This window comes from Amia ocellicauda, chromosome 15 (genome assembly GCF_036373705.1).
Source record: "Amia ocellicauda isolate fAmiCal2 chromosome 15, fAmiCal2.hap1, whole genome shotgun sequence".
In the NCBI taxonomy this organism is placed as follows: Eukaryota; Metazoa; Chordata; class Actinopteri; order Amiiformes; family Amiidae; genus Amia; species Amia ocellicauda.
This window is the reverse complement of record NC_089864.1, coordinates 22,721,084-22,748,006: the sequence shown is the minus strand read 5'-3', so window position 1 is coordinate 22,748,006 and position 26,923 is coordinate 22,721,084. Positions and strand designations below refer to the sequence as shown.

General features: G+C 38.9%; 2 protein-coding genes across 4 annotated transcripts; one reads left to right on the top strand and one right to left on the bottom strand.

Annotated features, from left to right (window-relative positions):
• The first annotated feature begins 3,934 nt into the window (after positions 1-3,934).
• Positions 3,935-14,985, top strand: ttc38 (tetratricopeptide repeat domain 38). 3 transcript variants are annotated; one of them, XM_066724115.1, is made up of 14 exons: positions 3,935-3,985; positions 5,847-5,924; positions 6,288-6,369; positions 7,282-7,453; positions 8,486-8,659; positions 8,949-9,024; positions 9,228-9,347; positions 10,318-10,377; positions 11,705-11,743; positions 12,206-12,287; positions 12,913-13,078; positions 13,262-13,421; positions 14,054-14,127; positions 14,542-14,985. In XM_066724115.1, the coding sequence occupies exons 2-14, from the start codon at positions 5,901-5,903 to the stop codon at positions 14,633-14,635; spliced, it is 1,323 nt and encodes a 440-aa protein (XP_066580212.1). In that variant the 5' UTR covers positions 3,935-3,985; positions 5,847-5,900; the 3' UTR covers positions 14,636-14,985. The 3 variants fall into 3 exon arrangements, with proteins under 3 accessions (XP_066580212.1, XP_066580211.1, XP_066580214.1); XM_066724114.1 differs by lacking the exon at positions 3,935-3,985 and adding an exon at positions 4,595-4,735; XM_066724117.1 differs by lacking the exons at positions 3,935-3,985; positions 5,847-5,924 and having other exon boundaries at positions 6,304-6,369; positions 7,259-7,453.
• On the bottom strand, positions 14,727-25,761 carry tspan33b (tetraspanin 33b). The gene is made up of 8 exons (XM_066724118.1): positions 25,514-25,761; positions 22,211-22,268; positions 19,192-19,319; positions 18,429-18,503; positions 17,917-18,012; positions 17,331-17,459; positions 15,983-16,144; positions 14,727-15,878 (listed from the first exon to the last, which is right to left on the bottom strand). Exons 1-8 carry the CDS (start codon positions 25,607-25,609, stop codon positions 15,810-15,812), a joined length of 813 nt encoding a protein of 270 aa, XP_066580215.1. The 5' UTR covers positions 25,610-25,761; the 3' UTR covers positions 14,727-15,809.
• Positions 25,762-26,923: the final 1,162 nt, after the last annotated feature.

Below are 26,923 nucleotides of genomic sequence, written 5' to 3'. Positions count from 1 at the left end.
AGTTGGTTCCCGTCCATATTTTTTTAACGGGGTTATCCACCGATTAGCATTCACATCTTACCCTAATCTAAACCATACCTGGCTTTTTGGCGACCTTGCTGTTTTTGTTCCTTTGTTTCTGTGTTTGCAGGGAGCGCTTCTTGTTTCTCTCCTTGTCTTCTCCCAACAAGTGTGTGACTGCAACGGCTCCCTTTCAATTTCGTGCCCAGTCTCCTTATTAGGGAATAAGCACATCCTCCTCTCCAGAGAAGGTAGACAACCAGCCCTCTTACCCAGTTTGAATAAAAACGGTATTGCTGGTAGGCTGCCATTCCCCAACAAACACAAGCTTAACACACTTGATCCAGGAAGAGTGTATATGTGTTTTAATATTGTATTGGTTTATGTTCAGTTGCAAATGTCATGTTTTGGCCATGCACATTAATAATCATTACACAAATTAGGTTAATTTATTATGACCCCTACCAGGATGTCAAGCTGGGTTGGCCAGTGTTTGGTAGGTGCCAGAACTTGCTCAAAAACCCTGAGTCATGGAGCCGTTATGAAATAAACACAGTCCCTGTCCATTTGCATCGTTATTACAGTTGAAGAAGCTGGCCTGCTATCATACTTGTGAGATTGCTTCCTCATCACTTCCATTACATTTGATGACCAATTTTCAATACTACCCCACCCTATGTACCTTGTACCCTTTTTTAATTTTGATGCATTGCTGTTTTCTTGTTTGTTTGTTCTTATCAGAGACTTTTTTATTGCAAAATTGCATTAATTTGATGAGGTACAGGTTAACACTGTTTTCAGACAACACTATTATGTTATTATGTAAGTTTTAGTACATTTTCATGAATTGAACTTCTCATCCTATCTCCTGTCTTCCTATATTCCCCATTTCCCTGCCATACTCTTCTACCGGTCAATTAGTCATGCCTTCTCTAAGATGTTTTACTGCTCCTGTTCACTGGTGGATTGAGCGGTGCAAAAGCATTAGGATTACACATTGTCTTTTCACCTTTCACTCCCACCTTGAGTCATATCTGTTAAGGGTTACACCTGTAGAGCATTCTGATCTCCTCTTATACCTTACAATTCCTCAGTTGAAATGTATAGAAGCATTAAGTATTGTGAGTTATGTGTAAATCCATATATGTTGGCTGCAGGCATCTGCTAAAGAACTGAATAATGTGATCTTTATTGAAGGTAGTGTATATAAAAAGAATACACATACACATCCTACATTAGCAAAGAGGTTCTCTGTCAATTCAAATATCAAATCAATGTTAAGTTAAGAAAATAGATAAAGTGCTTTAGTAAGTGTTCAAGACCTTTATTTCTAGTTAAGGTTTACTGAAGATATCAGAATCCTATTCTTTATCAGAATATGGCTGCCGAATTGTATCCACCACTCTGGGAAAAATTATAACCACCCATACATGGACAAAACAATGCCACACTGTATGACATGTACCACAGAGCAGCGGCAAAACCACGCATGGACAGATAATACTGCTATACTTAAAGTATGAAGTGCCAGAATCTCATATTTATTGATAAATGAACATAAACTTGATTTATACTTCCATTGTAGAAATGATTCCTAGGTATTTTCTGGATCTGTCTAGACTCCCTCAAAGTCTTATCCAGTGCATGTTGGGATCCAAATAAATACAAGGGATATTTTAGTCCAAACCATGCTATTTGTGTTTCAGTTGTGGGCAATCAGCTAAAGCTTAGCATTTAGCAACAAAGCATTCAAATTGAATTCCTTATATATTTCGAGTGTAGGTGCAATAATCTCATCTCTGCGCTCCAATTCTGTTTATGTCTTTATTTATTTGGTTGCATAGAACAGTGGTTCTCCTTGCCAGCCCCCTTGTGGCAGTTGCAGGACTGTTTTTTGTTGTATTTATTTTTTAAGAGCTGTTAAACAATTGAAAAGAAACAAATGTATAATTCAATTAATAATTGTGCCTTTAAGTTGACCTTGGATGAAATGACTACCAAATTCTTAAAATATAAATACTATATTTAAATGAATGGATATGCATTCCTGACTATGTGGTCAATTAGCAGATTTCTGGCTTTTATGCACAATAATACATGTATAATAATTCAAGAAGGATTTCATATTGGACCTATTTCTATGACAGCCCTCTCAGAGGTGTTGATAGAGTGTTCTGGATTGTATTCAACATCAGTGTTCAATTACTGAAATAGTTCAACTTGATTGTATACATTAAACACTTCTCTCTTAGGCTGAAAATGTTTTATACATATGGTCCTCTGCATCGAGTGTTTATTTAAAATGTATTGTAAAAGTCCCAACAAGCCATTCCATTTCCAATTGACCAAATTATTAGGCTGATCGAGTAACTGAGACCTAAGGATAGAGCAAAAATAAAAGGCTCGGTGAATCTTAATCACCCAGCACTAACAGCTACTAATCCCTACAACCTAAGATTTGTCTGGAGACACCAATTTTACCAAACAAATGAGCGTCAAAAGTAAAATCAATGTTTACTACACAAAACACAAATCCTTAAATCTTTAATCTTTAATCCTTAATCTTTAGGAACAAAGGTTTAGTTCACAAAGGACCCAAAATCCAACAAACCATACTTTATTCTCTACTAGTAAAATGTTGTACAGCTTTCAGGGGAGAAAAAGTATTTATTGGAAGTGGAACAAAGATCTGTTAAGCCCTAACTTTGAATGTTTATTTAACGCCTGTAAACAGATGTTGCTCTGCTAAAATCAAAATATAAAAATATATAGCTTATTTCGCACAGTTCCACAGAGGAATATAAAGATGCATTTGTATTCCTTTCGGAGCTGTGCAATATAAATCTACAATTATGTTATAGCTGTTTTGAAGGATGTCATCTGAACAGGGGAAATGCATAATGCACAACCATGATCATTTAGGACAATTCGTGCCGTCCAAAGTCCAAAGCCCTATGAGATAACAATGTGAACCTCCCATGGCTTACTTCATTCTGTACATTGGAAAAGTTGATCTTTTCTAAATAATACTCATCTAAAGTTATTTCAGTATTCACAGTATAACTATGATCATATCCACTGCCCATTATAATTTGTAGCAGCTAATTTCCAGTCTGTTCAAAGGAAACAAGCACAGATGTATATAAAACATCTGTAATTATATATATATATATATATATATATATATATATATATATATATATATATATATATATATATATATATATAAAACACATGTAGGGTCTAATTGTAATTGTCTGTATACAGTTGTAGTAACACCTTTAATTTGAATTTGAAGCTATTTGGTTTTTGTTGCAATGGGTACTAACTAGTGCGCAGCTGGGGATGATCCCGAGAGAGTTTGGTACTGGCTAGTAGGGATTTATTACGCAGCTCCGTACTAACTCTGCGAGTTCGTTGAAATCGACCCTTTGTGCTCATTATCATTTCATTCATATTGTAGCGATCTTAAACCTCGCTAAGGGTGGGCATTTAGTGATGCGGTAAGGACACGGGAGAGATTTATCTTAAGAGTATATACCGGTCCTGGAGAAGCCCCTGCCCTGATGGTTTTTGTTCCAACCAAGCTCTAAATTATATAATTGAGCCTTGTATTGCAGTTAGTACAATTAAGGAATCAATTAAGCAATTAAGATATTGGTTGGAACAAAAATTAGCAGGGCAGGGGGTCCTCCAGGACCGGTTTGGGAACCCCTGTTCTAAATAGTCAAATCAAGAACCTTCAATTTTTAGAGTGCACCAGTCCTTGGAGTTTTACGCTAATCTGAGTCCGCTGAGCCACAATAGAGAGTTGTGCTTATTTCCCCAAGTCAAGATCGCCTTAATTAGTCGCTAATTGGCGGTCAGCGATGACGTCACGGGCGCAGGTACGATCTGGTCAGGTCGGGAAGGGACTCGCACTGATGACGTCAGCACAGCGTCGGCAACATGGACAACAACATGACGCGGCAAGTGGGCTCTTTTGGTTGGTATTTTACCATTAGTTTGCTTTATAAATATAAACTTTAAACGTAACTTTTCCAAATGAATAAAAGTAGTCTGTTTTTATCGTGGTTTCTGTTGAACCTTGCATTGTAGTTTTGTTTCCGTCTCGGCTAAAAGGAGTGTTTTCCCACGGCTGCTTGTGGGTTTGTTCAGTTTGCCCCAGTGGGTATTGCATGAACAGAAGGCATTAAAGGGACAAGGCCTCCCTCTTGTGTTTAATATGAACACACTGCAGGCCATCATTGCACTAGGTTTAATAAAACGGCTAAAATGAATGCAGTAGTTTATGTAAAAAAATAAACATTTTATGAAAAATAAAAAAAACGTTGTAGTGTGTTTGTGAAAGACCAAAGGTATATTTAGCATGATAAGGGATTATATAATAAACTTGGCAGGCATGTAAGTGTAAGTACATGCTTAATGTCTTGTCCTTTACTGCAGGTTTTTTATCTGTCCCATTATGTTGGAATTTAATACCACTATATCAATTATATAGAGAGTAGGAACAGCCAGTAGGTTTTTCTACAGGTCGGGTGTAATTGATTGAATTTAGAGTATAATTAATGTCGGGTTTATTGTAACATTGTCCCGCTGACCGGAGCTGATGCGCATTGCTGGCTGCTCATTGGCCGCTGGAGAGGGGCGGGGCCTGGGCCGCTGTGCCGCTGTTCCTCCGCAGCAGCGCAGCAGCAGCGCAGACATGCTCTCTGTCAGCCTCCGAGACTGCGAGGTAATGCAAAGCGCTTCATTTCACACACAAGCACACCCGCATCGCGCTTTAAAATCGCTATAATATGCGCATTGCCTGTCGCTTTGTTTAGTGTAGCACGACCGCTGTGTTTCTGACGGGAAACGTATACAAACACAACAGTGGATTGTAAAGAAATAACAAGAAACACTTGTGGTTGCACGTTTGTTTGGTGCTGTTTGTACACGTCACTTATGATGAAAGTTGTTTTCCTTCACCGAAAATGGACGGTTTTGTTGATTTCTGCAGGAAACGAAAACGTCGGACTTTGTTCTATAGGCTGTTTATTTGCACTTGTATTTGTACTTACTCGTCTTATTTGTCAACATTCAAAGTTGTGAAACATGCAATTAAACTTGGTAATTATAATACAATTACGAAGCAGGCAACATTGAAAAAGCAGTAAATCACTTTTTGCATCGTGGACTAATTACTGGCACTCGTGGAATGCTGTGGAACATGGCAAGCAGCTGCGTATGACGTGTTCCTCGCTGCTCCGCCAATGGCAGCGCTGGGATTCTGCAGATCTGCGCCGAACTGCGGGAATCTGCGCAGTTCTGCCTTCAGCCAAATAAGTATAACTAGAGACGTGCACATAAGTGCTACATTGTAACGTATATGCTAACACCCAATTGTCTGATTGAGATTGCACCCCTTTTACTATTGTATTTAATTAATTTAAGAGAACATTATAATTATCTATTATAATAGTTGGGATTATATGAGGGAGTTGTTTTTAAAATGGCCTGTATATTGACCTGTACCTGGACGAATGTAAATGTGATGTTGTAGACAAATGGAGTTCATAGTTAATGAATTAATCTTTATAACTTCCTGTCATTTTTTGTATTCTCCACAAAGATCCTATAAACCTGAACTGGTGCTTTATTCCACCTTGGCCTAGTCTGTGAGAATAGAGGGCATAAAACAAAGTACAAGAGAATGATAAAAAGTATAGGTACATGATTTGTAAACGGACCTAACACCATAACACATTTTTGAAACTATACAGTTTAAGATGTTAATAAAGGTTAAATTAAACATTTGAAATAAATGTAAGTTAATGTTTGAATGACATTTTCCTTTTTACTAGGCGTGGCAGTCTGAGGGTCTTCCTCTCTCCACTGCCAGCAATGAGGCCTGTAAAATGTACGATGCCACTCTCACGCAGGTAGGAAACCCAAGGATTCTGCAGGTTTTTCAAAATCTAAAATGTATTCTGTTCTTTCAGTGCAACCTTGAAACTTGTGCAACCAAATAATTCAGACCTTACACACCTGGAGTCAATATTTATATTTCCAGTGGATGCTGTTCATTTGCCTTGGTGTTTATGACAGGTTACACAACACTCCTGATGTTTATAAGGGTGATGTCTAGTAGATATGAGAGGCCATGTTGTGTTCTACTCCTATGACAGTTAGCGTTACTCCCAGACTTGTGATCACATTTTCTAGTTGCCATGTTAGCACGGCCCTTTAACTGCCCTGAACCTTGAGCCCCATCCACATCATTGTTTTATTTGTTCCTAAAACAGTACGTGACCTGGCGCAATGATACGAGCCTTGGAGGGATAGAAGGATGCATTTCTAAGCTGCAGGCTGCAGACCCAAACTTTGGTATGTGCAGATGTGGGCAGTTTATGAAAAAACTACCAACATAATTGAATGAAAAATCGCAACATCACATATTGTAGAGGTTAAAACACCTTTCATTCTCATGTTCCAAACTTACTGGTTCTTATTGTAAAATGAATGATTTGTGTAGGTTTGTTTAATGGATGTGCCTCTTGAAATCCAATAGTAAAAAAATAAAATAATCCTGGAACGTTTATAATGTTTTATAATTAAAGACAAAAGTAGCTTAGGGATCCACAAACATGTACCTATCATATACTTCTTATGACTCTCAAAAACTACCTCCTTCCAAGGTGATATTTGTTCAGGCATCTCTGAAGCTCGGTTCGATATTAACTGTTTCCACAAAGAGTAAACCTAAAAAAAAAAAAAGGTTGTGTTCAAAATCATGATTCCTGATTTCTCAGTTGTCAAGGCATGAGCTATGAGACAGAAGTGAACCTGGGCAATCCCAGAAGATACCAGCCCAAACAAGAGCCCATAAGAGAATTTGCCACAGTATTGCAGGATTTTTGCTCACGGGCCTTGTTGGGGAATTGGTGTGTTACCGACAGCTTGTGGGAAGTTTTTATGTGGGACGGAAAAAGTACATAAATATAGAGTAGCTATGGAGTGTGACCGAGATGAGAGGAAATGGATAAGAAGGGAAGATGTAGGCAATGTATTATTAATGTCCTGACACCAGTGTTTAAACTGCTATAGGGGTATTAGAGCACTGATGGAAGTCTCTGGAAAGCAGCTATATAGGTATTTGGATATAAATATGCCTACCTACATCAAAAGGAGCAAAATTATATAGTTATTGTAGATGATGGTGTATTGTACAGAAGCCCTGCACACATACACAGTTGTTATGCTACCTGTGTTAAAGGAGCTGTTCTTGATGCTACACAGTGATGGGCCACGTCATCGCCAGTGGGCTGGAACTGATTGGGACCGGACGCTCGGTGCTACTGGACGATCAACTGGCCAGCGCCGTCAGGAAGACAGTGGAGCTGTCAAAGACCCAGAGCATCACGGAGCGGGAGCGGCTGCATGTGTCCGCAATGGAAATGTTTTCAAAAGGGTGAGTCAGTGCTGATCTCAATTTTCAATTCTATGTTTTTATCGGTAAAATACAACAATGAAACCCATATTACTACACATACCTGCGCCTTCACTGTTTGCTGATTTGTTGACTACTGTAAATTGGTGTAAAACCTCATCCTATAGCATAAGAGACCCCTGATACAAATCGAGAAAAATCTGTGTTTATACTAATGCATTTTGTCATATGCATTACCCAGCTAGTATATGATAGAGGTTTTGTCCATTTCATATTAATTTCACTTTTATTCAAGGCCTTTTACTGTCTTTAATTCTGTGGATAGTTGTATAAATAGTTTTGTCTACAACAGATTAATTTATGTTATTCTGTGACCTTTTAAGAAGGCTACAGAACAGCACTGTAAACTGCTAACAAAGCCACCAACTGTTTCTCCTAGACTTTTTTCACATATTATAAAGAAGCTATTATTCTTCAAAGTAATGGTTTGCATTCCAGCAATGTTTTAATCTCACATGAAGGGATCATGTGTTGCTTAACTGCATGCTTAGCTTTATTTTCTTTCCAAAAAAATTGTTTTTCAGTTGTATTAATATAATATGGTATTGATTGGAAAATAATTAAATTTTGTGGTACGTTGTTTTTAAAATACAATCGATAATTTGATTTTAAGAAGTTATAGAGAAAGTTAATTAAAAATATTTAATAAAATGTACATCTGGCGCTATGGTCTTTTAAAAGCCCTTTAAATTCAGGCTTATACTGGGAGCTGTTGCATTTTAAAACAACACATTCTTAATATTAAACAAAACATACAAAATAAAACTTATAATAGAAGGTTGTCTGATCTCTGTACAGCAACTAAGAGATGTTTCGCTGCCAACTACTATAAAAACCAAACAAGGAAAATAACCATAAGAAGAAATTAGCTCCGCAAGAGTGGCAAATTGGAAGGTATTTGGTTTTATTGTAAATGGTACTGAGGTATTCAGGATGCATTTAGTAAGCAGTTGAATCAAGTACTATTGCAATTAACTGAGGAAAATGTCTCAGCTGTTTCCCTAAAGCCTGTGTCCTGTGGGATGAGATACTCCTGGACCACCCAACAGATCTGCTGGCACTGAAGTTTGCTCACGACACGTACTTCTACATCGGCCATCAGACGGAGATGAGAGATTCGGTCGCCCGGGTTCTTCCTCACTGGAAGCCCCACATGCCACTGTACAGGTAGTGCCCCGTCATGGGCCTGGCTATCAGGGTTTCTCTCCCCAGGAATCGGCTGAAGTTGCTTTTCATTAGTTATTTTACTGGAACCCTCCAAAAATACTATTTGTCGTCTACGTTAGCAATGTGTCATTTTACAGAGCTATTAAAAAAAGAGAAGAAAAAGAAAGATAGTAATTTGATGCATGCATATACTTTGCACGATCCAGTCTTAGAGTTTCTACCTACTTGTAATCAATTGATAAATGAGTAACTCTGCATTTTGTTTTTCTTGTAAATTGATTTCCACCAGCTACCTTAAAGGTATATATTCCTTTGGACTGCTGGAAACAAAACTGTATGACCAGGCTGAAAAAATTGCAAAAGAGGTAAAAAAAACCTTAATGTGTTCTTCTACATATACATACATTAAGCACGGTTTCTTCTTGTAGCAGGAGAGTGAGCTTTGCTGACAGTGACATCATGTGGTCAAAGTTGTATATGTTCTGAATCTGCTCTTTTTGTGGTTTGTTTTTGAATAGTGACCACTAAGACGTATTCATATTAAGTCATATTTTACCTGTCATGTCAGGGACTGGCCCTGACTCCTGGGGACGCCTGGGCCGTACACGCGGTCTCCCATGTTCATGAGATGAGAGCGGAGGTGGAGAAAGGATTAAAGTTCATGGAGCAAACGGAAAACAACTGGAAGGTGAATCTTTTCAAGGCAGTCCGTCTCGCACCAGACAGCAGGTGAAAGGAGGGTGTTTTTGATAACAAACTCTGGAGCTAAAAGCCTCACTTTTGGGTGGAGGGGGTACTGATATGAGCTGCCCTTTGACCCTTCGAGGCCAAGCAGATGTTTATCATTCCCTACTTGAGTCTCTCGGTGATGGCTGTTCTCTTACCTCTTAATCTTGTAATCTCTTTGACTGTGATGTTTGAGGAGCCTAATAGTGTACACAAGTGTAAACAACTTTTATAGTGCCTCTATGGAATTCTTTCAGATCTCTGATTTGGTGTAATTGTATGATTACTATGGTTACCAACCTAAACGTCGACAGGATGAGTTAAGTGCCCTGCCGTTGAGAGAATTACTCCTCTTAGGATTGATTTTCTTGTGTCCTCCACCATCCCAATACAGCCTCCCTTTCAGCTTCCAGCCTTATTATTGCAGCACTTCCATCATCTTGTCCTCCAGAAGATTAACTTGCTCCTCACCTGACCTCTCAGCAAATTGAGGACAAATTATCCTTCAGGGGGGAAGGGAATCTTATGGAAAGAGTGCTTCTTGCAGTTAAGAGAAATGCCACAATTGCACATACTCAGCTCAAGATCACTCATGTTTTCAAGGAAATAAATATAGGTTGGGCACTGTTATACTGCCATCTTGTGTCACGAAAAGGGACTGACAAATATAAGACTAAAGCAGCCTTGCCTTCTAGATGGCTAGTTCCTTACAATATTTTACATATTTTTTTCAATTTTCTCAGTCTAGACCTCTAAAGAGGCTATGTGCTCAATTTGCTGTAAACTACTGAATATCTTAATCCCATTTGTATTAAAACAAACATTAGTCTGTATACCCCATTCTGTAAAGGGGTGTATGTTTATCTTATTTTAGACAATGATTTATGAGTATATTTCTATTTTTCTTCTAATGTGCTTTTTATTTTCTACAGAAATGTGACATGCTTGCTTGCCACAATTATTGGCACTGGGCTTTGAATTTCATTGAGAAGGTAAAGGTTTTTCGTTAACCTGGGATTTGTAGTATAGTCTGTTTATGAATTTAGCAGTTTGCATTGTAAAAGTTGAATGCAACATGGTAGCATTAAAATAACAGATTTGTAATCATGAGAAATTATGATTGCTCTTCCTAGCTTGATTCCAGGTCCCTTAGGTATTTTGTTTTACTCCCAGTTGTCACTGATTTGTTTTTATTTGTTGATCATAGATATAAACTGAGATTTGAAAAGGAGTATATTTTCATAGTATAATTACTTTTCAATGTTAGTAGTAAAGCAAAAGGAATATTGAATTCTGACACCTCAGGTCAGCACTACTGTTAGTCAAGGTTATATATAAATATTATTCATATATGTGTGTGTGTGTATGTTTTCAGTTTCATACAATCAGTTTGCTGAATAACTTTCAATAACATTTGAATAAAATCGGGAAATGTATACTACGTTAGCTGAAGAGTTAAATGGTGTGCTGAAATAAGATGAAGCCAACCAGAAGACATTCCTATAGTGAATATTTAATGGTCAGTCTAGATCAGAGGTTGTACATCAACTTGCTTCCCACGAGCACCCCCCACCCCCTAAAAAATAATAATAAAGTGCTTATTTTGTATCAGTGTATTACTGTTTTTTGATATGTATTTATTGCATTATATTACTATTTTTAAATACAAATTTAGCATTTGTGGCTTGTAATTGTGGTAAAAGGGTCTTGCGGGCCAGGTAGTTATTTGATACCCGGACTTGCGGCCCATTCATTTAGGTTGCTCACCTCTGGTCTAGATGATCAAGTAGATGCAAGTGATTTGTCAGCATTGGAATCTACCTACCCTGCAGTATTTTAAAACTACAGTCGGCTTTAAGTAATACGGTTATCAATCAAAACATTTGCGTAATAGATGGGATGAGAAATCTTGATATGCATGTCAGAGGTCCATTTGCGTATTTTCTGTATAGTTTTTACATAAATAATTGTTAATGTACAATTTCCCTACTACTGAATCGCCAGTATCTACCTGTATAGATGCATTCTGGTCTTCCAAGACACTCCACTTGTGTCTGTCAGGACAATTATTTATTAATTACTTCTATTATTACTACTACAGTCCTGGAATAACTGCACAGAAATAGTGAAGTGTCAGGTTTTAAGCCACGTCAAAAACTGTTCCATCTAAATCTTCTCTAATCCCTGTGAGGTCCACACAGATGAGTCTTTCAGCTTTGAGTTTTTGTAGTTTCTGGATTCATCATTTTAAATGTTTTGTTGTCGTATTAGTTTTACTTCCCAGTTAAATTAATTTGCATGTCTTCTTACTTTCCACAGGGAGAATATGAAGCTGCCTTGGGAATATATGACAGCCAGGTAAGTGCTCTGTGGGAGCGTGAATATCGCTTAGTGGGATGTTTGTTAGAGCAGCAAGGTTTTACTTTAAAGGGCAGCGATGTAACTTTCTGAGAGAAGATAATAAACTCAATATGATTGGTTCAAATTGAAGTGGATCAAGGCCTCCACAGCATGTTTTTTCATGGATGTCCGTTTGCAGTTGTGTAGCTGTAATGCTGTTTTTTAATTGCAGTGACCTGGGCCCTATTTAAATATTGCCTGAAATAAAATACTGATTTATAAACTATACATTTCTGGGTGTAGGTGAGATGGAACATTTTATTAGGAATTTCATTTTCTGATGAAAACTAAATGACCTTTTCCACAGTTTAAACCACCTATACATGTTTAGAGCAAAATAATTATACAATAAAAACCCTGGGGTAATTTGAAAATACTGGGCATATTCTGATAAGTGTGTGGCGTTGCACTTGCCTGCAGATTTCCAAGCGCTGTTTCTCCTCCGAGGCCATGCTGGACACCGTGGATGCCTGTTCGATGCTCTACAGACTCGAACTGGAGGGTAAGACCATTCTGACCTCAGTGCCACAATGTTTTGTATTTTGACTGAAAATCCATCCTATGCAGGGGTTCATTCTTTGTTATTTGTAATTTTCTTAAAAATTCTGTCAAAGTCTGGGAGAAGACAGATTTCTGACAGTAGATCAGCAGACCAGGATGGAGGTTATGTTTTTATTCTTGGATTGCTACCAAAGATAAGATACCAAATGAGCATGATGGGTCAAATGTCATCCTATTATTTGTAAAACATCCTCTGTTCTATGTTCTTATTCGAAGCACTGTTGGGACAGTTGAGGAAATATGTAAACACTGACTGGGGGAAAGCATCAAATTCCTGATCATTCAATCCTACTTTCCTTTGTGTATCTTAGGAAGGGTGTGTAATATTGCCTGATCAATCAACTGAGGTTGCTTGAATCCTTAATATTGAATACTGTATTTAATAACCAGTGATGGATCATTGCAAAGGTAGTCATTAAGCTCTCAGAAATGGCAATGTTCCAGGAAAAAATAAGACATTCGATGTGTAAGAGCACTTAATACTGAATCTGTCTAATTTGCCCAGCTGTTAGTTTCCCCCAGGAGGTGTTAGCTGAGTTACAGGCTGTGTGTGTCTGTGTGTGCAGGTGTGAAGGTGGGGGATCGGTGGAAGGAGCTTCAGAAGGTGACTAAGCCTCACCGAGAGGACCACGTGCTGCTGTTCAATGATCTTCACTTCCTCATGACGTCTCTGGGAGCTAAAGATGAGGAAACCTCTCGCCGTCTGTTGGAGACCTTATGGGAGCTTGCACAGTATGTATGATTGTGTGTGATGCCCAGGAAATGTTACCAATACTTGTATACAGAAGGGGAGAGACTCAATGCTATTGTGCAATGTTGGTCAGCTCTTTGGATGAGAGAGGTTATTGGCTCACTGGAAGCATGACACAAGAAATCGATGTGGTGGTCACCCCTGTGCTTCGTTCCTCTGTACAGGGCACCAGGAGAAAACCACACGCATCAACTGGCCACCAGCATAGGTCTGCCCATGTGTGAGGCCCTCATCGAGTTTGACAAAGGCAACTACAGCCGAGTGGTGGAACTGCTGCTGCCCATTCGGTACCACTTCACGGACATAGGAGGCAGCGACGCTCAGGTCAGTGAGAAATGGAGATACCAGCCCATTCTCCCCTGCAATGACACCTGACCCCATTGTTTAAAACACATCCTGGTCTGTAGCAGTTAAGCATGATGATGGAGGAAGTGTCGGTAAATGTACTTGTCACCTTAAATTATACAACACTCACATTTGTTTAAATACTAGTTCTTTATTTAATGTAATACAGATCTTAAGTTCTCATTTTTGTGTGTGCTGATGACATTTCTTACAAAGAAAGTATCTGTTGGGGGAATTGGACTGTGCTAACAGACTGAGCGTCACAAAAGGGTGCTTGAACATTGTTGAAATTAAGAAAATGTGCTTTTCTTCCTACCCGTAGGATATCACGGGTCAAGAAAGTACGATAGGATGTTGGATGGTGGTCGGCTTTTTTTTTTTAAACAGCTGGTCAGCAGCCTGAATTTAAGAAACTGTATAGAAGACCTTGACTTTCCTGACCTCTTCTGACTGCAACAATCAGTGTGATGCTGCCTCTTCTGTAGCAGCTCTGTAAACAGTACTTTAAGAAACCGTCCACCCTGCAGCTTTGAAAAGTAATTACATGAGAGACCGGAGCAGAACACAGCGAGTAGAGGGCTACCTTGACTAACAGTACTTTTCCCCCCTAGAGAGATGTCTTTTGTCAGTTACTGATCCACGCAGCGATGAAATCACAGAACAAACGACACCAGAAACTTGCCAGGTCAGTGCTAAAGCACTTCAGTTGTGACAGTTTTTTCCATTTCATACCAATACTTCACAAAATAACAATTGCAAATCGGATCGGGAATGAATTCAGATCTGGTTTAGTTTATTGCATTTATTCACTAAATTTGAATTCTTACTTGGGTACTTATTACTTGGAGATCCTGCTTGGGTACCTATTACCTATTAATACCCCCAGTTCGGTCTCCAAACCACCCACACAAACCCCACATGGCTGGTTATATAACTATAGCACAGAAGGACACAAGCTGCAGTTGTTCCTTCAGATATCCTGGTGAATGAAAGAATTATAAGCCAGTAGACTTTATGCCCATGTAAGTGACTCTTTATTTTTCCAGCTTTGACAGTTTATCAATTAGTAATGGAAGGCATTTTGTCTTGTCACTTTCAGGTCCCTCTTAGTGGAACGAGATGCTTTCAGACCCAGCTCCCCTCTGACAGATAGACTGGTTCAAAGGGCCCTGGCTTTGCATAATTTGGATTAGACCTACTTATCCATCACCACCGAAAAATAAAATGGCCGCTGTAGGTTGTATTAGTGAGGATATCAGCTTGTTAAGAGGAACTATGAGTAGCAGGGACAGAGGGAATAGTTTTATCATAGCAGTGAGATCTGAAAGATTCCTTTGTTGGACACCATAATCATAGTTATTCTGAATTGTTAAAGAATATTGCTCAGTTTGAATATGCATTTATATTGATTGATTTTACTCATTATTAATCACACAATTGAATTGTAAAATCTGTACAAGTCTAATAGAAGTATTTTACTAAATGCAGGTGCAGTAGATTTGCTAATCTCAAGCTATGTATTAAAAATCTAAATTCTACCCAATTTGCTGCTTTGTTTCCATTTTTTATGTAATTGAAGTGTATCCATATTAGTTCCAAACATTAGACTACAAAGAAACTCAATTGTTGAAGGTTGGCATCGATCACAGTGGTCCTAAGAAACAGTCCTGAAAAGAGGTGCAGTGAAAGCCAAGAATTATCCACATACAAAGATATTAGAATATCAAGAGAAATGTGTGTAACAGTGTTATTCGCCTTCAGCAAAGAAAGACAAATCAAATCATACTGTGACTTACAGCACGATAAGATGAATCATGCATTTCCATGTGAGAATACAGCAAAATAAACTGACAGGATTTTGTTTAATTTTCCTTACTTTAAATTTGTGTTCAATAAATCTTGGTCTTGTGGTTATAAACATGCCTGGAAGAAATGCTATTCCTCCAGCAAGACAAATCAATTTAAATGGAATAATGAGCTAAAAAGCAAACCAAATCGAATAGTATAAATTTGCAAACCTTAGGGTTGTTAACTACTCTGTAAAACCTCATTTGTAATGATGATATACATGCTTACAATTGTACAATTCATCAAATGTATAGGATTGGGGTGGGGGGTGGGATTGGGGGGAAACTTGCAGAGACTATAGCATTTTATTAACAAACATCTTGGAAATAAAAAATCTGAAATTGGGAAAAACTCAGCATATCAACAATTCATAAAAATAATGGTCAAATCATACACAAACAGGGTGCCTTAGTATGAACACGGAATAATGTGGCAGCAACTGTCCAACATGCAGTTATAAAGATGCTGACTTTGCTAACCAGTTGAGTTGGCACCTGTTGAAGCCATTGCTGGGTGTCCTCACAAGACTGACCCAATCTCATCCTGTATTTGGGATATTAGTATCTGTGACAGAACGATTCCTGCAACCTGAAGAAAATAAGTCAAAGAGCAATAGGTCAGGTAAAATCCTTATTGGATTGTGCTGTATACTTAATAATGTACTGGTGCATAAGAACCCAATGTCAGATTACCTGGGGCAGGGCAAGACCCAGGGCCAGTGCTCCCACCAGGAGGAGGTGGGATTCGATCCAGCTGACTGCTTTGTCAGCACATCCCACCGTGTAGATAGTCTTGGCCGCCTCTAGGAACTTCTGGCTTTGTACTCCGAAGCCGCACATCGTGTTAATGACCACCTGAAGAGAAACGATCCAGAACGCTTGGTCAGTGGTCTAAAACGGTTGCTGATTCATTCAGGTCAAAGACAGCACAGCGCAGGAGTGGGTGCACCGTCTCTTAGAACTAGTTTAGAACAGACTTTAACTTTAATTCGAATTCTCTTGTGTTGACGATTCCTAATGTGAAAGGTGGGGGGGAGGTAAATGTCCAAAGCAATATCATAAAGAATTCTGACTATTTTATTCAGAACAAAAACTACAAGATCTCCAAACTTCAAATGAAAGGCTAGCTTATTTCCTGTAGCATTGAATTGAGTGTTAAACCCATCAAATACTAGGTTTACACTGAGCTGCTGAATATATGCACTGAAATTGGAAAAATGAGTTAATTTCCTTACTCTGGTATGTGCCGTGATATGATTAAAAGCTGTATGTAGTTGTAGATTGGTCGCTTGGTCTGCTGCTATTGTTTTCAATTAGGCAGAGGGCAATCTCTCAGTGAAGGAAGACAACGTGTTTTTTTTTGGTGTCAAATATAATTCCATGTCTTTGGGTAAATGATGTGATATATCAAGAAGCAATCTTGTGGCTGTTTTAAAACAAAAGCTTAAGGGACTCACTATTCCAGAGCATCTCTATTCTATCAACCTGTAATAGACAGCCGAATGACTGGCTACAGCACAGTAATGACAATCGCCTTCAGTAGGAAAACAAATGTTTACAATCACCTGCACTTACAGAAAATCAACAGCAGATAGCAGCAATAGCTAAGCACACAGCCTCCAATGGAAGCTGAACTGAAAAACACACTGAAGATTCTTCTATCCCATATAGAATTGCCAAACTGAACAATCAGATCTTCACAAAACTCCCTCCATACTGTGACACAGATATAAAAACATCTGCAGTGGCTACTTTACATTCCCACCATAACCCACGATTTGAGGACAAAATGTGGCACAGATGTTTGTTGAGCCAGCGATGGCCCCACACTACTTCTCTCACACAAACATTCTCTAAAACATTTCCACTGATTTAATTGATCCCCAGCTGTACTTTTTGCTGCTTCTGCTAGCTACTTTAGATGATAATTGTTTATTGTTATTCAGTCCTCATAAGCAGATGAGAACACTGCACTTCTGTCTGCCTGGAGGCTCTTCTGTTAAAAGACAAGGTTTTCCTGTGGGACTGTGCAGAGTCTTACCTCCCCCGGCACGGGGGTACAGCAGGAATATGGAACCCCACACCTCTCTCTACTGGGGTTCTCCTCGCTGCAGTTGAAGTAGAGGTTGCGTGACCAGTCTGTGTAGTTGTTCCAGCCACAGCACTTGAACTAGATGAAAGGAAGAAGTCAAGGTGGTTTAGTAGAGGTGTAGCAGAGATTCTTCTGCCACCATAGATTCAGAATTTGGCCAAGGTTTCCATTTCTTGGGCTCATTCTTCTAGGAGGTTTATGGTTTTACCTGTTTATGTGGGGACCCCAAATGGCAAAATACAGCACTTGAAAAGTTCATGATAATTCAAATCTTAACACAGTGTTCTTCAACACTAGTCATGTAGTCCAATCTACTTGGTTATATAGGTCATCCTTCTTTTATTATTCTTATAATACTTTTTTGTATTGGACATGTGGAGAATCAATCCAATCCAATCCAATCCAATGGAGTTTTGAGTGATAGTTTCTAGGTTGCTAAAGAGACAACCACAAGGAACACCACAAATCAAGTGGAGTGAGATATGCGAGACCGATCTAAATGGAATGGGCCAAAATAAAACGGATTCGCCTTTACCTCTTTCTGTATATAGTCAATCAGGTTCTGTAGGTCAAGGTCTTCTCTGTAATGCTTTATGGCCTTCTTCACAAATTTCCCAAGAGCATCCCGGGCCTGAGGTTACAAAATGGACAAACAGAAATCAAGATCACCCTCCAGATAAAGCAACACAAAGTAAATGAAAATAATAACGTAAAATGCAATATTTTGGCTAGACAATAGCCTCACAGGTGTTTTTGGTTTCCTTTCTTACTTTTCTATGCACTTCACATAGGCTACAACAGCTGTAATAATATATGCTTTGCAAAATAATTAATACGGGTTTCCTTTGTGATCTCCTGTCCCTTCATACACTGGAGATTCCCCCCGTGTACCTCGGAGAGTCGTTAGTTAGACAGCGAATCTGGCGCAATGAAACATTTGCTTTGGAAATCCAATTCCACTGTGAAGTCAGAAGACTGCTTAATCATTTAGCACAAGGATGTTAAAGAGGACAGCCTTTTTCCTCGCAGGTGGTGGACATCGGCTACCTGATCAGAATAGAAGAACCCCAGGACTGCAATCGCCAGCTGAGTCAAAAACACCAGCGTCAAACTTAGAGAGAACTGTTGAGATAAACACATTTGATAGAAGGGGTGTCATTGTATTTCTTCTGAAGGTCAAAGAGTCCTGCTGCATTACGTGTTTCATGTTGGGTGCCATCTTAGGGGTTAACTGAGCAGTATTTCATCAAAACCAAATGACTTAATGACACTAAACACTCCATGACCTTATTAACAATAAGATAATGTATTGCTTGTTTGTTTCATCGCCGTCTGGAGCTCGACTGGTTCTTGATTAACGGCTATAAAAATGTTGCTGCTCGTGGAGGTCTTGTCGAGTTGTTTCTCGTTGTTTGAGCGAGGAGCAAGGGTGACATCAGCCTCAGGGGGGGAGCCACCTCGTTTTAACCCTGAGTCACACGCTCGTACGGCGAGAGAGAGGATCGTCTGATGGAGAGGGCTGCATCCCGAGAGTGATGTCACCCTGACTCGTCGCAAAAACTACTGCAAGTCTAATCAACAGCCAGATCAAAAAGGGTTTGTTAGGTTATGAAATAATACCAGCATTTCTAAATATATATTTTTAGAAAATGTCCTAAACCTGGCAGATGCATGTCATCACTGCATCTTATATTTTCTTTTTAAAAATCATTCACCACCTACTGGCAACTGACAATGTGTTTAATTTACAGTGTAGAAAATAAAACAAAAACAGCAATGAATAAATGAACCATGGATGATTGACACTCACCGTTTTAAGGAGTCTAATGTTTTCCCGCAAAGCTCCAATACAGCCGCAGAAAGTGATGAAAAACATAACGACTCCCACGACGATCAGAATGACAGCCGGGTCAATGAGGAACGTGTCTCGAACGGGGTCTGGAAAAAACAGAATCCTGTGTCGGAGGTGCATTGTGGATTGGTAACCTTAGATAAAACTGAGTACTTTTCAGTCCATAGTGGTCGTTTCTAAAAATCATCTGCTTTGAATCAACAGGAAGAAAGACAGAACTTCAGAAGCAATGGAGTGGCAGAGTTGACCCTTATAGTAGCCGCAGCCCACACATAGTGATGTAGGGAGAATAAAGAGTTAGTTCATTTCTACACATCACATGAATCTGAACACAAAACAGATGAAAAGCTATTATATACTGTAGTTAGTGACTTCTGTGCCATATTTTAACAATGGCTCAGATGTGTACAGGTATTATCACTATATGAAGCATTTAATAAGAGGGACATCATTATTATACTTTTTTGTATTAGACTTGTGTAAAATTACCATTAAGTTATTTAGCAGACAACTTTATTCAAGGAACACAGTTACAAAACACTAAAAGGATAAACATTTTCTTATAATAATGGATCTACACATTATAAGTGATGTTTCATTAGGAATTTTAAAAAGGGAAACAAGCTTAGAAATCAATCTTAAAGCTGTACATAAGGTTTTAATGGACAGATATATTTAATGTTTCATTATTAATCATCATATTAAAAATTATATTAAATGACCTATACTATATTCAGGGGTTGACATAATTTTTTGGTAGTAAATGGTGTGGTACTCACACAAATTAAAAGTCCAACTCGCTCTCCCTCTTCATCTTCACTTCCATGAGCTGCTTTCTTTCTGTGCTGTTTGCACATGTCTTGTGGTCAGCTTGCAAATATGAATATGCATCAAAGTACACAAACTCTTGTCTGACAAGCAGCTTCTGACGTGTTCCTGATAATGTTGACCTGTGAAAATCACCTCTCACAAGCAGCACTGCTGAAAGGCAGCGTGAGGGACATCAGTCTTATCTTCTGAATATTGGGGTAGGAATCTGGACTGCTAGTATTAACAATATTGACAGAGGAGGCCGCCAGACATTTCCCAGCTTGCTTCAAGTGCATCCATTCCTTCAAAGCATATTGACGTGCTAAAAGATTCTTTTTATCCTTTATTATTGTGCTTGGTATTACCTTTAACATTTCTTCTGTGATCGTGCCTTTTTCTTGTTTTAATCTGATATGTATATATCAGCCATAGCATTATGACCACTGACAGGTGAAGTGAATAACACTAGTAATCTCGTTATCACGGCACCTGTCAGTGGGTGGGATATATTAGGCAGCAAATGAACATTTTGTCCTCAAAGCTGATGTGTTAGAAGCAGGAAAAATGGTCAAGCGTAAGGATCTGAGCGATTTTGACAAGGGCCAAATTGTGATGGCTAGACGACTGGGTCAGAGCATCTCCAAAACTGCAGCTCTTGTGGGGTGTTCCCGGTCTGCAGTGGTCAGTACCTATCAAAAGTGGTACAAGGAAGGAAAAGCGGTGAACCGGCAACAGGGTCATGGGCGGCCAAGGATCATCGATGCACGTGGGGAGCGAAGGCTGGCCCGTGTTGTACTGTAGCTCAAATTGCTGAAAAAGTGAATGCTGGTTCTGATAGAAAGGTGTCAGGACACACAGTGCATCGCAGTTTGTTGCGTATGGGGCTGCGTAGCCGCAGACCAGTCAGGGTGCCCATGCTGACCCCTGTCCAGTGCCGAAAGCGCCTACAATGGGCACATGAGCATCAGAACTGGACCACGGAGCAATGGAAGAAGGTGGCCTGGTCTGATGAATCACGAGTTCAAGGTGTTGACTTGGCCTCCAAATTCCCCAGATCTCAATCCATTCGAGCATCTGTGGGATGTGCTGGAGAAACAAGTCCGATCCATGGAGGCCCCACCTCGCAACTTACAGGACTTAAAGGATCTGCTGCTAACGTCTTGGTGCCAGATACCACAGCACACCTTCAGAGGTCTAGTGGAGTCCATGCCTCGATGGGTCAGGGCTGTTTTGGCGGCAAAAGGGGGCTGATTGGTGTGTGTATGTATATGTATATATATATATATATATATATATATATATATATATATACATACATACACACACATTTTTTCCCCCATCTCTCTACCTGAATAGTTTGTTAAGCCAGTTGCATTTTATTGGAGTGGAGAAACATTAAAGACTTTTTGCTGTAGTCCTACAAACAAAGATACCTGAACATATTTTATGTAATACATGTGTTAGCCTATACAGTACGTGTTGATGTTCACCGTTCATAATTCATGTTATGAATTGGAACAATGAAAACACAATGGAAATACAATGAGTATGGTTGTTAGTGCCAAGATTTAATTATGAAAAATGTAAATATATAAACCTAATATATTTTACCTACATTTCACGGTTTCCTGATGAACATCTTACATCCGCTTCCAGATCTTTTCCAAACTCCAGTATTATGTCCTCCCGGCTTTTTCTTTTAAATAATCTTTTAAATCTGTCGGAGGATTTCTGGGCTGCCACTCTGTTTAGTTCCACCTTCAAGCAGAGGTAAGTGTGCCAATCAGTGAAACGATTAATAATGGGGGGGGGGGCGGGGGGCAAAATGTATATGATGCATCTGATTGCTTACTTGCCTTTAAGACATACATGACGTGACCTTAGTTTTGAAAGGTTAGTAAACTAGGAGAAGGCACTGCCACTCACGTCATGCCACTCTGTGCCATTGCACACACTTGCCCTGGTAAATAGGTACACATTTGTGCCGTTATGACAGAAAACTGATGCACATTTTAATATTTTTGCCGCGCATGTGTACTTGCATACCACTTATGTCAACCCCTGACTATATGATATTATAATATCACCTATACTAAATATATTTTAAAAATCTGCAAGCATTTTGAGCGCACAATAAAAAAAAACACAGATGTGGAAGGATCCTTACCTGTTGCCTTCTGCACTTTAGCATACACCCCAATTGCAACAATTAGTAAAGAAAACACCTGAAAGAGAAATCACAACTGTGTGAAAGATCAGTCTTGTGGGTTTTTCCCCATAGGAATCAGTTACATGCAGGAAACAATAGCAACCACAAGAACAAAATAAAGCATTCGGAGTGATTTGAAGTTTTTGCTGTGGTTTAAAATAAGTATTTTTTATGTAGATGTGTAGGACTGTGGGATACCACCTGGATACCCACCAGTACCAGATACCCACATTTGAGTTAATATATTCTGTAAAGTACACTTATAATATTGCACTGTAACAAGGAGGTTTAGAAACTGGCATCAGTTTTCGATAGCTTTAGTGGCACTGTATTTTAATTCAATATCCTTGCATGTCCTGTGCCCTCGTCTTGTTCTCTGCAATGGGGGGATGCATCAATACTTCTTGAAGTGTCCCACCATTACTAAATGGTCACAGTAACCCCAGCATCTCCACTCCTCACTGCCTGGGAATTTGACAGATGCCTAATTTCTATTCATAGTGTTCCTCTATTTTTAGGAGCCGTGAGTGGCCTTCTGTTGCATCTGAGAAAGATTATGATCATGCATGTGTTGCTGATGAAAGATGTAAGAAAATGGGACGTACAGCTGATGCCATTTAAAGAAAAGGACTTACGTGCTGATAGATACATTGGCTGATGGACAGAAAGACGCATTAAATGTGATTTGTAAATAGAGAGAGATAGAAACTGTTTGATAGATTCATTTAAATTATGTACATACTTTGAAGAACATAAGATTTGACATTTTGGTCTTTGTCTGAAACACAAGATTGTTAGTTTAATAATCCTAGCTGTTGCTGTATAGATTTCACTCTTGTCTCTTTTGTAGAACAATAGATAGAACTGTGGCTGGGTTGGTGTCTCTACAGTGTGTGTGTGTGTGTGTGTGTGTATGTGTGTGTGTGTCCTGCTGGCCTGACACTTTGCAAATACCACAAGCAGACAAAAACATCACTGCCCTGTCTCAGCTGATTGTGCCAGCCCGAAAAACTCACTGAGTCACTCGGAATGGAACAATGGAGGCCAGGATTATATTGTATGAGCCGATTCACGGCCTGTCTGAAATAAACAAACAACGCGGGGCAGCGCTGCACATATGCTTCTATACAAAGAGTCGACTCAGATGGGTAACGCACAGCCTGTGCAGGTTAACCTTTTGACTTTGTGTCCCACTTATTCAAAGTGTTAAAAGGCTTGTTTGGAAAAACAAAAACAAAACAAAAAACTGTGAAAACACATAGTTTTGCAACTATTAAATTGATCAGCTTTGAACATGCGATAGTAAAACTGTGACAAAACACCTAGCACAAAAGGGAGGACAACAATATCTGATAGCTGTGTGCAATTGCCAGGGGATGCGACAGAGGCTCGGGCGGAAAGATGATCATTATCAAGGAGACAGAAGTGCTGTGGGAGTGTTTGACAAGTCCAATATTTGAGGAGAGTCTAATTTGAATATGGGAAGGCTCTTTGTTTAATGGCTATTTCGAAGGAAAAGTCGGCAAACAAAGCAGGCCTGTAGAGTTCGTTAGGATTGTGCTCTCTCTCTCTAGTTGTAATTCTGAAGGATTATGAAGCAGAACAGTCTTTGGCTTCTGTTTTTCACTCGAGCACAGCAGGGATCAATCCGTCTTAGGTAATGTTATGTGTGTGGGTGGCTCAATTGCCAGTTGAAAAGACAAGAAAGACTACTTTTCTTGCCTGATTAGTAAAGTACATATGTGCTTTTGAAACCAATACTTTTATTACGACTGGACTATTTGTTGGGCCAAAAATGCATTCTTATCATTTGTGCTGCACTTTGTTGGCACATAAGGAAGTTAAAGGCAGTAACTGACACTTTCTAGTCTTGAGATTTGATCTTCAGGTGACAGAAATGGGATATGGACCACACTAGTTCAGGATGGATTAACCTGCTGTTGCCCACTGCTGCACACAATATAATCAACGCCCTTTACACTTTCCCATGAACAGGCGCCAAACAGTGAGACGTGTGAAGAAGACTCATGAATAAAAGGATTACCCCAGGATATTGTGAATAAGTTATGCTTAGAAAGTTTATTGTTTATTGTTTATTGTATGTTCTCCTGAGCACAGATTGTTATTGTGCAGCAGATGCTCTCAAGGTGATTTAACCTGATTTATTATTGTTAGCATCAGCTATGCATCACAGAGAAAAAAAATGAAGGAAAAAGAAGAGTGTGTGTATAGAGAGGATCTGAATGGTCTAAAGGTGTCACAGAAACGGACGCAGGTGTCAGAAGGTAATAACTGTTCAGTTGTAACACTCACGGGCAGAGCGTTACACGAATCTGGGGCAAGACAATTGAAAGAGTGAGGCTGGGCCATCAGACACCTGAGGGAATAGATGACAAACAAAATCCCTCTGCTTTAAATGACTTTTCAAATGATATCATCTGTTGTTTATCAAGCAAGCTTCTTACAATGGTGTACAATATTGGTGGAAATGTATCAATAGAGAGATTTCATAACATTGATGACCTTTTAACCTCATCCAATTGTCATTTGTTTCTTCTCAATGCACATCCTAATATTTGTCAAAGAAGTGTTTTCCGTAGCTCACAGTCCCAGCGCCTAAAATAAAAAACTAATATCATGGACATTCAGACCTATAATTGCCATAATAAACTCGTTGCTATTCATGAACGGAAACTGAATATGATTCCAAGCAAATGAAGTGAACAAAAGTGTTTCAAGTAAGGAATAACGAAGAACTAATTTTCTTCTGCGCTTGGTTCCATATAGCTGCCCATATTGCTGGTGTGAGTTCAAAATGACGGATTTCAATCATTAGCCCCAATGCTCCTTTTTTAATGGGGGAATCTCTAAAATTAGATTTCAATTTAACACATATGCACACTCAACACATTGATCCTCTGCTGCCCGATGGAAAATGTGTCATTGTATCTTTTTCAAATGAATTCTGGTGAAAGTGGAAACCACTGCAGTGCAAAAGAATTGTCAACCACTTGATTTAAAACTTCATAAGCATCAACGTCTCCCAGAAGCACATTAAGGAACCTGTGTATAATGTAACACAGCTTCTTACAGATACTAATGAGACAGTGAATTCAATTTACTAGCATTTTATATTTTTGTTTTGCAGGAAAGAGCACGCTTGCTTAGTAAGAACATTGACTGTTTTATATTTGATGTTGTACCCATTTACAACAGCTTGCAAGTTAATGTTTACCGGGTTTCAGTTTCAGTTACACTTACCCAGAATAAGAAGCTGAAGAAGAAGAGGAAATACCTGATCCAGGGGTTTATAAAGGAAAAAGTTTCAGCCCTGTTTAGACCAAGTTTCCTGTCCATTGCTGTAGATCATGCACAAAAGAAAAAAGGGAGAAAGCAGCAAAAGAAAAAGTTAACGGTTCAATGTGTCGCAAATTATTCAGTAAACTCTTTCAGCCAGTGCCTAAAAAGGGAGACGATGCGAGCCCGTTCACCCGCCTGCCCTGCTAGCATGCACCAGAATTGCCTTACTCACACTGGCTCGGGTTACAAAAAAAAATATCTTTGGCTTCAATGCAGTTGAGTGGTTCTGCAGCCCTGTGGTATCATTTCCCTTACGCTGGAGGTTTATTCTTTGCATAGACATCGAAATCATTAGCTTGTCCAGCATGAAGTCACTTAAAATCACTTTTATGTCGTAAAATCATGGTATACTGTAACATTTTGCTTTACATCCATCAAGCCACTGACTTGACATTTGTTAGTTTGTCACTTGGAGTGGAAGCAATAAACAAACAAACTAAAATAACATTTTGAAGGGCCCATTTTCATAACTAGATATGAGTTTAATAATGACTGAGAAATCTATAATGAAATTCTCTCTTCTGCTCCACTGTAAACATGTTCATGTATTCAGGGATCACTGGAGATGAGATAAAAAATGTGTGGCACCAAAAAAAATAAAAAAATAGATCGCAGTGTTTCATAGTGATAACAAAAGTCTTGTTTTCTATTATGCTAACCAACCATAAACCCTGCTAATGTGTTTCCTTGAACTGTGTTTATTGTCCGCTCCATTTTTGTATTGATTTGTCATCAGGTGAAAATTAAAAGCTCGAAAACATTGGAGGACCCACCAATAAATTGGAATGACTTCAAGCAGCTCATTTCCGATTGCCAAGTAATATCCTCATAATTAACTTTGCTGTGGGGAAAACAATTCGACTGTGGGGTTGTTTTATAGTTTAGGGATGAGGCCTAGATCATTGGTACGGCTTCTATAGCTCAGAGACAGAATGGATGGCTAAATCTAGAAAGCAACAACAAGCTATTAGACCATTTTCTATTTACCTCACTTTTCTGTACTAATCACACACAAGATCATTAATATTGTCCATTAAAGTGTTTATTTAAAAAGACATTATAGAATTTTAAAGTGTGCTTAGTATTTTTGTGTCTTATGCCATTAATCAATGCAAATGTTGGAATACACTGCAGAAGGATACATTCATTTAAGTCAATGGCAAGGTTGCTATAAAGTAAACTATAAATACGAAAATAAGATTATGTGGTGCTTTTTTTATTTTAGTAATAGTCATGGAAGCTTCACAGCAGTAGATGTTTGAGGTTGCAAAAACCCTACAAGAAAAACATACAATGCGCAAGTCATCTTTC